General features: G+C 39.2%; 1 protein-coding gene across 4 annotated transcripts in view; it reads right to left on the reverse strand.

Annotated features, from left to right (window-relative positions):
* Positions 1-2559: 2559 nt before the first annotated feature.
* Positions 2560-14111, reverse strand: part of ube4a (ubiquitination factor E4A (UFD2 homolog, yeast)) — an 83976-nt gene continuing 72424 nt past the window's right edge. For 3 of the 4 annotated variants that reach the window (XM_072283964.1, XM_072283966.1, XM_072283965.1), the window contains exons 17-20: positions 13207-13387; positions 11176-11323; positions 5810-5967; positions 2561-5704 (exon numbers count right to left, since the gene is read on the reverse strand). In XM_072283964.1, the coding sequence (XP_072140065.1) occupies positions 5572-5704; positions 5810-5967; positions 11176-11323; positions 13207-13387 (620 nt within the window). In that variant the 3' untranslated portion in view covers positions 2561-5571. Of the gene's footprint in view, positions 5705-5809; positions 5968-11175; positions 11324-13206; positions 13388-14111 lie in introns of all 4 variants that reach the window. The other variant, XM_072283967.1, reaches the window with a different exon arrangement.

The raw sequence follows: 14111 nt of genomic DNA on the forward strand, positions 1-14111 counted from the left end.
TCGCCACGTTCTGAACCTGACAAGATCACTGGAAAAATCGTGGACGGTGCATTGCTATTAGTTGATGAGAGCTGGAAGTATGCTGTAGAAATGTTGTTACAAATAATTCCAAGTGCATCATTGTCCACTAATGGTGAAACGTTCTGCTGTTTTTGCATTTGTCGCTGTATTTGTTGTGGTATTTATTTTTACCACGTGTACTGTCAACTCAGAGATTCACACGAGCAACTAATTTCATTGCACCCCGGTAATAAACTAATTTGGATCTTCTCGCAGCCATTGATACTGACAAAACTCCGTTGCTGATGTTCAACACTGTATATCAACACTTGGCATTTTGCTTTTGTACGGCTGGTGTTTATTAGGCTAAGTTTCGTCCTTGTTTAACTGTCGGGAATCCGTGGGCAAATCTAGGACACGCAGTTTCTCTACCAACTATGCCGGGGGCGGGGGGGGGCAATATATATTAGACTGGTAACCACCTTGCTCCACCTTGCACAAACTCCCGGGGAAAAGGTCTGTTGTCTTTGCGCGGGTAGATCAGCCCTCCTTTCATCTCCCCAAAAGCAATATTTCCTGGACCCCGATCGACCACAATGTGCGTATTCTGTCCTTGCGTTAACTATGTCCATAAATGTACTCTTCGGAAGCTACCTCTTCCCTATCTCCCGTCTGCTCTTTCAGCCCTGAAACGTCAATTGTCCATTCCTCTCAGTAGTTGCCACTTTGACCTGCTGCATTCCTTCTGCGCTTCATGTTACTCCCGTGAACACCAACCCGTCCCCATCTATTAAATCAGCTCCCGGTATTGCCTTGTCCTTACAAGGGTAAACCCGCTTTGGGACCGACGCGGTTTTTTTCCCCACTGCGCACGTGGCTTCCGCAATTTGTCGGCGGGCCGGGGAGCCGACCGCCTCGCATTAGCAGGCGGAGGTCCTTTGCTGAATACCGCTCTCTGTATTGGCCGTGGTCCTTCATGATTTCCCCTTTTATGGCTTCGGATTCATTTATTTAATGCTCATTCGCAAACCCCCTCCATTCTCTGGAGAGTCCATTGTTCATGATCCAAAGGGTGTCGCGCTTCACAGATGTGGCGGTTGTTTTCCTGAGTGACCTACCCGGTAAAGTTAGCTGAACATTCTGTCGACAATCACTTGTAGCGCGGACCCTGGCGGCTGCTTCATTCACTCAGCTGCACGATGGTGGTTGTGGCCGCAATAAAGACGACTCTCGTGCTGACGCTTGCTCTAGGCCGCCTGTGTGTTTATTGGATCGGTATCATCACCAAAAACTCGAACTGCATAGTGGGGAATATCCCAACTGTTTACATCACGGCCTGGTATGGAAACACCAATGCCATAGAAAGTGGTAGTTACAAGCCCAGTCTAGCACAGGCTGCTCACTGTTGAGTACATAGAAAGCATATTCTATCATTAACGACACACATCAGGTCATGACCTCTTCTCGCTTCTCCTTGGGCCCGGATATTGGAAAAGCAGTGAGCTCCTGGCCAGAACCAAAAACCCCAAAGATACAGAGTGATAAGAGAACAGCCTAAGACTCTTGTATTGGGGTAGGGTCAATTCATGATAGCATTGTATTGTAGAGTACCCATTGACTATCAGGTACTCTACAATACAACGGTATTAACAGCCTCAATTTATTCAGCCCCCATGTCGACCTTCACCGTCTCCTTCCCCACCCTCCCTTCACTTATCTCAACCAATCACTTCGACATACTGTCTCCCAAATCTGTTCCTCCCCCAACTGGCTCCATTTACACCTAATCCCAAATCTGTCAACTCTTACCTCACCTCTTTATACTGGTCATTTCCCCTCTACACTTAGTCCTGATGTCAGGTCCCAACCTGAAACTACCCCTCTATCTGCACAGAGGCTGCCTGACTGGAGTTCCTCCAACTCATTTCCAATCGGCTTCAAATAAACTTTCATCACCCTCGGCTAGGTGATCACTCAACTTGAAGCAGCATAATGAATTTTATCACTCCATAAGGATGCTTTTTGAAAGTAATCTAGACAATATTAGATCAGCTGCTTGTCATACCTTATGAGCTGAAGTGTCAAAGAAAGGAATTGTGTAACAGCAGTTGATTGACTAAGATACACTTTGCACTGGCATCCATAGTTAATCACCCCCCCCCCCAAAAAAAATCAGTACTGCACCAGCCACAGCCTGCCCAGGCTTTTTACAAAAGCCTTGGCAGAAAAGAAAATACACAAAAGGTGCAAACTCGATTATAACACTGGCAGGTTTTTTGGTGAACCTAAAACATATTTAATGAATGATCAGGAGGTCAACTTGTAGTTCAGTCACTCTCCAGCCCCAGTAAATTTGAAGTGCAAAATGCACATCTAATGCTTTGGTGCAATAATTTGCTGATGTAATTTCCCAGTAAGACCAAGTGAAGAGCAACATGACGCAGAAAGATACTGAACAGAGAATGTAGCAGATAATGCAATTTTCGCATTCACCAGCTTCAATACCATCAAGAACACGACACCAATCACATTTAATACTTGACAAGATATTGATACGAATAAATAAAATACAATAGTGTTGATCTACTTTGGAATTTTGATATTGAATAAAGTTTTTAATGAACAATGGTTTCAACTTATGAATTATTTCCATGCTTACAGGTAAATTTAAAGCATCTCTATGCATATGCCTTATCTTTCAAAAAATTGGGTAAGATTTACCCATCTCTTTCCCTTCTGAATAATAATTCTAGCGGTCTTCACAGAAACATGATGATCAACAATAATGACTTCATCTCACAGTTCTTCAGTATCACAACTTCAATACCTGCCAACCTCTAGACGATGCTGGTGTATCAAAATTGCAAAGCATAGCAAGGTAACTACATCTTTGAAGCATGCAGTCATACCTGAATTTTTAATCCTGATCTTTCATTCAGTATACTGTCAAGGCTACAGTAGTGAACAAACTAATGAAAACAGCAATGATGTAAAAGTAGGATAGGTGCAAAATCATTGCTCATTCCTGTACAATTCAGATCTTCAAGGAAGCAACTTACAAATATTCTGTGAAAATTTCTACACGATTGTGATAAGAATTCAAAATAATGGGTGTAATCTCAATGTTAACATTCAAATAATGTTCACAGGTGATTATAAGTATTCCAAAAGTAAAACAGTACAGTTCCTGTAAGTCAAGAATAAAACAGAAAATGCTGGAAGAACTCAAATATCTGTGGAGAGAAAGAGTTAAGGGTTCAGCCTGATAACCAATCAGCCAACACCAATGACACAGCAGGATGGCTCCAGAACTATACAGCACAAAGCTAGATCTGACATAAGAGAAGGATTTGTGCTCAGTTAGCTAAGTAAGTTGTGTGAAGGTATAGCATTCTCCTAACTGAGGGTAAAACATGATCAAGTTTTCCTTAACAACAATAAAGGCTGCTTTAATCTTACATTAAGCAAGAATTTCTATAGTGGAAAATAATGGATTAAATGTTTGCATTCTGCGGTACTTCTTTCCTTCCAATCTCTATCTCCACAAATCTCTACCGAAAAACAGAAAGCACTCAGACCTTTTATGAAACAAAATGAAAGCATTAAAAGGTCAAAGGAAAATCCTTTAAATTTTTCCTTGAAAGGCCCAAATATATGGAGTTCAGTGTGTCACAACTCAACAGAACAAGTGGCCTGCAAGATCCCATAATCGGTATTTTAAGGCAGTAAGTGGGGCAGTGGATTTAAAATGTGTGCAAAAGTATAAAATCAAATGATCAAAGCAAAGCCAGAGCACACCACCACCCAGACCTAGTAGATACACAAACACATTTTAAAAAATATTATTTTGTGTTATTCTTATGCCACAAATCTCTAACACTTAAAATACAAATAATTTTTAATACATTAAATAACTTTCACCATTCATTTGGATTCACCGCTCAAGGGTAACAGTTGAGTTGCTGAATAACAACCATAAACCTGAAATTGGCTGGAAATGTTTCCATAAACTTAGACATCCATATTTCAGTTGGCATTTTTTGCATTAATCTTGTATAATTTAGGTAATGTTCATTTATCCTAATATAAGCTTGCATAACCACTATTCACGCTCATTAAGGAAATAGGCCAAAGTGTCAACTAATGACTTGGAAATAAGCAATTAATGATAAACACAATCTTTGAGGCCAATGAGTTGGAAGAATGAAGAGGAAACACAGGAATCTTCAAAGTAAATCATTACCTTGCTCATGGACAGCATTTCCTACTAGAAAACTGTTGAAATTCATTTAAGCAAAATAAGCCATTTCTCTATGTTGCAGACTTTGAGAGAAAAGGCATCATACAATGGAAATATTTTTATTAAGCTGCCAAAGGCCAATTCAAGTGCTTAAGGTTTCCTTCTACAATATCTGGCTTAACAACTGAGTGTGTTGCCAGGGGGCGGGGAGAGAAGAAGAACATTACATAATTTCAGATATCATTGAGTTCATTTGTCTGGGAGTAGAGCTATTGATTATTTTCTAAGTTGAGCATTCTGTACATTATATTAACTTCCTAATATAGGTGATCTGTTCTGTACATTAAATGTGGATAAAATTATAATTTTTCTTTGCAGTCATGGGGTTGGGTTCCCAGTGTACAATACTTGCAGATGCACTGAAACGTGCCAATGTTTGGAGGGATTCAACCGCACCTCTGGCACCATGAACATCATAAAAGGAATTTTCAGATGTTCCTCAATGCAATTCCTGGCATGACAGATGTAGCACCAGTTGATATTTTTCCCTAAACAACTTAAACATGTTAGGGATTACCCCACCTCTTTGTAGATTATTATTTATTTATTATAGAAAATATACTAGTCTTGAGGCATGATGATTATACAGACCAACTTCACCAATATAGGTGCATTACTATTAGTTACTTTGCACGTTACATCCCCTTCTAGCTGGAAAAGCAAGCATCCAGTTAAAGTTTAAAGAAAAGTGATTCTGATAAGTTACAGAGAAATAAATACACTGTCCTGGGAATAATGTTGTGCTGCAGTAGCCATCATATTTCTTTTTGGGCTATTTAAGTAGAATCTCTACTCCCACATAATAAGTTAAGAGGCCCATTGAAATAAATGGAAAATGAATTTCACAAAAGCACAAATAATGCTTGAAGATTATAATAGCAAAGCATAATTTCAATGTTCATAATTTCAATACACCAACTCAAGCAGCCATTTTGTTAGTCATGAACTCGTCACTCATTTAACTTATGTTAAGGTCCTCTGCACGTACTGATTTCCAGTCAGCCAACTCATAAGGAAAACACTGGATACTATTTGCTAAAGCTGACAGTTGGCTGCTTAAGAGCAAAAGTGAAACTGTGCTGGGCCAAACTCTTGCACAGTTACAAGAAGAACATTCACTAAATTGATTCGTACTAAACAAGGATTGTGAAGTCGGATTAAGATATGCCATTAAGGTATAATCCCTGGACAGTCCTGGTGTGATAGGCAGGTATAGTCAGCAGTAAATGTCTCATAACTATGCACGCCATCTAGTTTCTTGCTTTATCATTCTAAATCTGCCCATTTTGATCCTTTTGTCGTTTCCTTTCAGCCAGCCACTGCTGAATTTTCTCTCTTATTTCTGAGTTTGGTTTGATCTGATCCATTGTGAGTGGGCTACGATTGAACGGATCTGTTTGGTCACTGAAAGAAACAAAAACATAACAGGAGAAACAACAGAGAATGGAAATGAAATTCATCCTTGAAAATTCAGTTATCAAATCTGGACAGTGAAAATAAATTGCTTACCTGAGGAGATGCCTAGCTATAGTTGACCTATCAACTGTCACCCTAGAGGAGGGCAGTAAAACTGGATCAGTCATCAGTGTGCTCATTATTGGGTCGAGAAATTCATCCGGTGCATCTACGAATATCTCCTCTTCCTGCTGTTGTAGGTCTGCAAGGGACTGATTAGCAGATTAATGTTATTGTGGTCAAGAATAGTACCATAGCAAAAGGGAACATTCCTAAACTTAACAATACTGAAGTGGCACATAAGACATGAAACAAAGGCTTAAATAACAATAGAAAAAATGTAAATACTTATAAGGGCAGGTAGCATCTGTGGGAAAGAGTAAAACAGAGTTAATGTTTCAATCCAAGACCATTTATCAGAATTAGCATAGAGAAAGGAAGTTAGTTTTCAGATGCAATAATGGGAAAAAGAAATGGAACAAGGGGAATATCTCTGATGAAACCAAATGGGTTAATGACAGTTTATGCTCATGTCATGTGCAGTTAACAGCAAGGCCATGGGACATGCCCAACGAGCTAGATTGTACTTTTTGAAAGAGAAAGCAGCTAAAATTACAGATGGATGACTGGCAGTAATGGCTAGTGCTAATACGGATTTTAAAAAATACCTAAAGTTGGCAAATTCAGTATGGAGTCTGGAAGGCTTCAATGCGCCCAGACCAGAAGAACTGTTGTTTCTTTAAATTATCTTGGGCTTCATTGTAACAAATTGCATTACAATCTTTGCACCAGTGTTGTTTTGCTCTCATTGTATTTGTTGTTGCAGTTATTGTTACCATGTACGTTTGTACATTGTTTACAATGAGCTTCACACAAGGAATTTCATTACACACTGGCATTCAGAATCCAAATCAGATTTATTATCATCATGTGATGTGAAAATCCAGCAGCTCAATGCAATACATTATACAGAAGAGGAAAAATAAAAAAATAAACAAATCAATTACAGTATATGTATATTGAATAGATTAAAAACATGCAAAAACAGAAGTACTGTATATTAAAAAAAGTGAGGTAGTGTTCACAGGTTCAATGTCCACTTAGAAATCAGGTGGCAGAGGGGAAGAAGCTGTTCCTGAATCACTGAGCATGTGCCTTCAGGCTTCTGTACCTCCTACCTGATGGTAACAGTCAGAAAAGGGCATGTCCTGGGTGCTGGAGGTCCTCAATAATGGACACTGCCCTTCTGAGATACCGCTCCTTGAAGATGTCCTGGGTACTTTGTAGGCTAGTACCCAAGATGGAGCTGACTAGATTTACAACCCTCTGCAGCTTCTTTCGGTCCTGTGCAGTAGTAGCACCTTCATACCAGACAGTAATGCAGCCTGTCAGAATGCTCTCCACAGTACATCTATAGAAGTTTTTGTGGGTATTTGTTGACATACCAAATCGCATCAAACTTCTAATGAAGTAGAGCTGCTGCCTTGCCTTCTTTATAACTGTGTCGATATGTTGGGACCAGGTTAGATCCTCAGAGATCTTGACACCTAGGAACTTGAAACTGCTTGTTCTCTCCACTTCTGATCCCTCTGAGGATTGGTATGTGTTCCTTCGTCTTTCCCTTCCTGAAGTCCGCAATCAGCTCTTTCATAGCACCACTCCACTAGCTGGCATATCTCACTCCTGTACACCCTCTTGTCACCACCTGAGATTCTACCAACGATGGTTGTCGTCAGCAAATTTATAGATGGTATTTGAGCTATGCCTAGCCACACAGTCATGTGTATATCGAGAGTACAGCAGTGGGCTAAGCATACACCCCTCAGGTGCCATAAGCAATCCACACAGATTGTGGTCTTCTGGTTAGGAAGTTGAGGATCTAATTGCAGAGGGAGGTACAGAGGCCCAGGTTTTGACATGACAATAAACTAAGCAGAATATGAACCTGCAGGGGGTCTCATATAGAAAAGTCACACTGTGATCCTAAGAATTTTGATGACAAGAGCTAAAAGTAAGATACAAGCTGAAATAGGTAAAGAACAATGCAGTTTTGTGAAAGACAAAGGTACAAGAAACGCAATATTGACGTTAAGGATACTATCAGAACGAGTTATTCAGGTGCAAAAAGATTTGTTTGCTTGTTTATCAACTACACAAAAGCATTTGATAAAGTGAAGCACAATAAGTTATTCAAAATATTACAGGAAACTCTAGATCTAGAATCAAAAGACCTCCGCCTAATCAGAAATCTGTACTGGGAACAAACTGCCGCTGTAAGAATAGAGAAATGAGTCAGTTTACGAAAATCAAGAGAGGCATTGGACAAGGGTGTGTTTTCTCCCCTGATTTATTTAATGTGTACAGTGAAACAATATTACAAAAAATAAGAGACATCTTGGGAATCAAAGTTGGCGGTGAAAACATCAATAATTTTAGATACACGGATGACACTGTGTTAATTGCAAGTACGGGGGAAGAACTACAAAACTTAATTGATATAGTTGTTGAAGAAAGTGCAAAAATGGGTCTATCAATTTTAAAAAGGCACAATGTATGGTGATATCCAAAAAGAATTGAAACCATCCTGACCAACAGTGCCACAGTGTGGTATGCCAGCTGCACAGCCGCTGAGCGACAAGACCTGCATCACCTGGTGAAGGCGGGCAGCCCAGCGAATTGTCAGGATGGAGCTCCCAGGACTGGACACCATCTATTCCAGCAGACTCAGGAGGAAAGCAATCAGCATAACCAGAGACACCACACACCCCGGCCACTCCCTGTTTGACCCGCTGCCGCCCAGCAAAAGGTTCAGGACACTAAAAGCCAGATCAAATAGACTGAGGAACAGCTTCTATCCCAGAGCTGTGGCCTCCATCACACCACTCCCACAATGACTGAAACTGAGCACACACAAGGACTCAAATACTTGCACTAATGGCACTTTGCGCATTACTGTGATACTCTGGTGCTGCTGCAACTTATTTTCTGTTACATCTATTTAATACTGTTTTTCTATTACTGTCTTGTTTTTATTTACTGCTTTATTTAATTGCCTGAGAGGAAGCCAAACAGAGTTTCATTGTACCTATGTATAATGACAATAAAGATCATTCAATTCAATCCAAAAAGAAGGAGAATCCTATCTGCAGGCTGAGAATAAACGGGGAAGACATAAAACAAGTACAGAACTTTTGCTACTTGGGAAGCTGGGTGACATCAGCTGGCAGGTGTGACATGGACATCAAAAGAAGAATAGGGATGGCAAAAGACACCTTGACGAGAATGAAGAGTATACTGACCAATACTAAACTAGGCATGACAACCTGCCTCAGAGTACTGAAATGTTACGTTTATCCAGTTATGTTATATGGTTCAGAATGTTGGACAGTATCTAGTAACATGAGGAAATGAATTGAAGCAACAGAGATGTGGTTTTTGAGGAGGATGCAAAGAATATCATGGATGAAACGAATATCTAATGAGGATGTCATGAACAGAGCAAACAAAAAGAGAAGTAATGTATGAGATCATGAAAAGGCAACGTAACTTCATTGGACATGTGATTAGGAAAGAGCAGTTAGAATGCATGGTAATTATGGGAAAAATTGAAGGGAAGAAAGCAAGAGGAAGACAAAGACAAATGATGATGGAGACAGCAGCCAGAGAACTGGAAATGAATACCAATGAATTGATCCACTTGACCCGAAACAGGAGTGTGTGGGCCATGGCAGTCAAAGCTCAAACTGGGCACAGCACCTGATGGTGATGATGGTGGTAGTGGTGGTGCTGGTGAACTTAAGTGGCAGGCAGCGGAGGGTTACCTCTGCAGACTGAATGCAAGTACTTTGCAAACTGATCACCCAATCTGCATTTGGTTTCTTCAACTTAACAGATTCCTCTTTCCACAGATGGTGCCTGACCTGCTGACTATGTCCAGCACTTTTTATTTCTGATTTCCAGAATCACCTGCTTTGTTATAATTTCATGGAGAAAAGACTGTTGCTAAGAAGAGTCTATCACCATTTACGCAGAGCATATCAGATTACAGCCATGATATAGGAATCCCTATGGAATTCCGTTCACAGGGCCCTCCATAATTCTAATTCACAAATTAACAGATTAATCTGGAGATTAGTTTCACAGAAACTAACTGAACTATTTTAACTATTTTAACTCAAGTAGCATTTTGTTGAGACGTTACATTTACTGGCTCAGCAATGACATAGGTTCTGGATTATAGCACCAGATATCCATGATGTTTTAACAGGAAAGACTAAAGTTTACTTTGGATTACTGGCATGTTGTTCTATTTATTGGAGCTAATTTTAATAAACATGTAAGATATCACAGCTAGCATCTCAAAGCAGCCACCTATGTGTTTTCATTTTATCACCAAACTACTAAATTATATTGTTTTGTAGAAATCTTAGCTATTAGTTTTCTTTATTTTATTTAGATATACAGCACTGTAACATGTCTAAAAACTAAAACTAAAGTGAATGCCTGCTTTGATTTCTTTAATGCTGCAATTTTAGTCAGTAAACAGAAATATACACGTCAGAGTTGAAGTGTTGAAAATGACATCCATTAGGAAGGGCATTTTCCCCACTTTCAGCTTTATCACATGAATAGTAAAGACACCCTAGTCATAAGATCAAGTTTCATGTCATAATGCACTGAGCTAAAACACAAATTAATAATCCTTCTGTCCATACAAAACAACTTCCCGTCTAACTTCAAACTGAAATTACAATGTCCACAATGTCCATAATCTAGAGACACCCATAATCTTAAAACCCAGGCTTAAGAAGACAAGCGTATTGTCCCTTCCCTTCCCTCTACAGTCCTGACGAAGGGTTCCGGCCCGAAACGTCGACTCATCGTTTCCACGGATGTTGCCTGACCTGCTGAGTTCCTCCAGCGTGTTGTGAGTGTTGCTTTGATCCCAGCATCAGCTAATTATTTTGTGTTTACGACAAGTGTATGGTGTTGCAATTCTATTTCAGTATCTCCGCTAACTCACATTGTTTTAATATATCCTCAAGCTAACATCTCAGCGAGATGTGGATTATTGTCTATTTCCTTTCCCTTATTAGTTCATTCTATGCACAAGCAACATCCAATGCAACTTGGAGCCATCCCAGTGAATACCTTTACAATGTTCAGTTTCCTGTATTAATGTAAGAGAGTTCACTATGAATGCATAACAATCAAAATACATCTTATGGAAATGTTTGTTTGATGATGAACTTAAATAAAAAATAAATTACAAAAAAAAACATCATCTTGTTAGCTGGTATGCTCAGCTGCTATTGTAATGCTATTTCAATCATCGTGATCTCAAAGTCTCTGTAGTCACCAGAGATATTAGTATCTTTGTGTCTAATTAAACCACTTGATTAAACACATGACATACTAACCTTTACTTTATCAGCCAGTTCACTGAATGCCATGATCATGTTGCCAGGCTTGTTGATCTTTTTCAATACTCTCACTGTCTGTGCAAATAGCATAGGGGAATAGGAGCGCCCATCCTTTGGTACCGTAGCACAGAAATCATCCTTTGCTCTGGTGGAACAAGAGAAGGAGAATTAACAATTATAAACTAAGGTGACCAAATATTTTTAAGCAAGTTGTTTGGTTTTGATCCAAATATCAAGAGAAAGTTAAAAACACATTTTAACTGCATGTTTGAGAAAATATTAAAACTAAATTCAGACATGGATTAAGGCATGCAAGTTAGTCCATTTAAACCAAGGAAATCCCATTATCAGAATGAAGGTGAAAACCAAAAAAAAAAAATCCCATTAATGTCACATATACTATCTCTTCTTGAGGAAGAAGTCGATTCAAAGGAAGATGTACTTAAATATATTCATTCTACTTTGTATACACAAAGGGACACTTTACACACACTTTATTCTGGATAATTACAAACCACTATTATGCAATCGTAAGTGTGCCCGTATTTTTACCTTCTTTGGAAGTTAAGGGAGCTCAGCTTATCATGGAATACTAACAAAATTCTTACAGATGTCCTGTTGAAAATATCCTGACTGGCTGCATCAAGGCCTGGTACAACAATTGTAATGGCAGGAACACAAAAAGCTGCAGAGAGTAATGGTCTCTGCCCAATATATCATGGGCACCTATCTCCTGACCACCAATAATACCCACAGGAGGCACTACATCAAAAGGCAACATTCATAAGATATAGCAACAGAATTGGGTCATTCAGCTCATTTAGTCTGCTCTGCCATTCAATCATGGCTGATTTAATTTCCCTTTCAACCCCATTTTCTTGCCTCCCCCCCCCCCCATAATCTTTGACTCCTTTACTAATCAAAAACCTATCAAGTTCCGCTTTAAATATACGCAATGACTTGGCTTCCACAGATGTCGGTGGCAATGAATTCCACAGATTCACCACCATATGGCTACAGAAGTTCCTCACCTCTGCTCTAAAGGGATATCCTTCTAGTCAGACTGTGCCCTCTGGTCCTAGGCTCTCACACCACTGGAAACATCTTCTTCACATCCATTCTTATCTAGGCCATTTAAGATTTGGTAGGTTTCAACGATATTTCCCCTCATTTTTCTAAACTCCAACAAGTACAGGCCCAGAGCAATCAAACACTCCATATCATTAATTATCAAAGATACCCACCAGTCGGGCCATGCTATCTTCTCACAACTACCATTGGGCAGAAAGATCAGAAACCTGAAGTCCCAGACCTTCAAGAATAGCTATTTCTCTTCAAACATCCAGTTCTTGACCCAACCAGCAAAATCCTAATCACTATTGTTTAGCAACAGATTGACCACTTTGCACAAAATGGACTTCGTTTTCTTATAAAAATTGTGTATAATTTATGATTAATTTGCTTTACTTCTGAATGCTGCTTCTCTGATATTATGTGCCTGTGATGTTGCTGCACTTAAGTTCTTCAATGCACCTGTACATACAAATGTGCTTGTGTATAGAACAATAAACCAGATTTAAAAGACCCTGCAGAGATTAAAGATCAGCGGCCTGCTCAATTGAGTTGAATTTCTTTTCTGTGCTCTTTCCAACGCACTATATTTTCCACATAAACTGAAATCCTTGCCCACCTAATTTAAAATTAGAAGAGCAAAGAATATTTATGTTAAAATGGTACACAAATTGCACATGGGAGATCAAATGCTGTAACTGGCAAAGAATATATGTATTAACTTTAAATGGGAGGGAAAACAGGGGGAAACTAGTATTCTATTTTCCACGGTCTTGGATGCTAATTACAACAACCTAAAGGGACTGGGAATACTGTCTATCTTACAGCATTCTTAGTGATAATAAATCTTAGAATCCTTAGTAATCAAGTATTAAACTGGAATATTCCAATTCTGAGACTCAGACTATAGGTATTCTATGAAACTGAACTACATTTTGTTGAACTGTTGTCACTTACCCCAAGTTCAAGTAGATGGTGCAAATATCAGACACCAACTGTTGAGGCTTAAAGTCAAATTCACTGAAATCCTTGACTTTCAGGGCACCCATTTTAGGCCCCACTAAGTGCTGAAGAAAGTAATTCAGCATCGAGATGATCCGCTCAGCAAGGATGGGATGCACACACAAGGCCTTGATTTCTAGCAGAGAGAATGATGTTTGGTAACTAAACTAATCACAGTTTGAAGGCAGCTTTTAAAAACTAAAATACCTTCTATTCTTTCCTTCCACTCCTGTCAGTATTGACTCATCCTTAGAAATTAAATAATCACTATTGTCAGAACATATTGTCACAAATTAAATTGAAAATCTTTAAGTTTTCAAGTAAAATTGGGTTTTAGGTGACTAATATTTCTGAGAATAGGTATCTTAAGCATCATTGCTTTGTAACCAGAATCAGGTTCTTTCTTGGCCTGCCTGTAGGAAGTTAATTACAATGTCTACAGCTGAACAAATGACATTCAGATCATAATGCTTAGTCTACTGAAGTCACTCACAGGTCATGTATGAGATCACAATGTTCAGCTTTTAAAATTTGAATTGCACTTTCAAAAACAGTATCAAGTCATTGGGATGTTTAACACCATAAGACACAAGAGAAGAGTTAGGCTATTTGGACCATTGAGTCTGCTCCACCATTTGATCATAGCTGATTTATTATCCCCTTCAACCCTATTCTGCTGCTTTCGCTCCATAACCTTTGACACCCTGACTAATCAAGAATCTATCAACCTCCACTTCAAAGTTACTCAATGACTTGCCCTCCACAGATGTCCATGGCAATAAATTCCAGAGATTCATTACTCTCTCACTTAAGAAATTCTTTCTCATCCATGTGTTTTAAAATCAAGAGGCAAAACAAAG

Source organism: Mobula birostris, chromosome 20 (genome assembly GCF_030028105.1).
Source record: "Mobula birostris isolate sMobBir1 chromosome 20, sMobBir1.hap1, whole genome shotgun sequence".
In the NCBI taxonomy this organism is placed as follows: Eukaryota; Metazoa; Chordata; class Chondrichthyes; order Myliobatiformes; family Myliobatidae; genus Mobula; species Mobula birostris.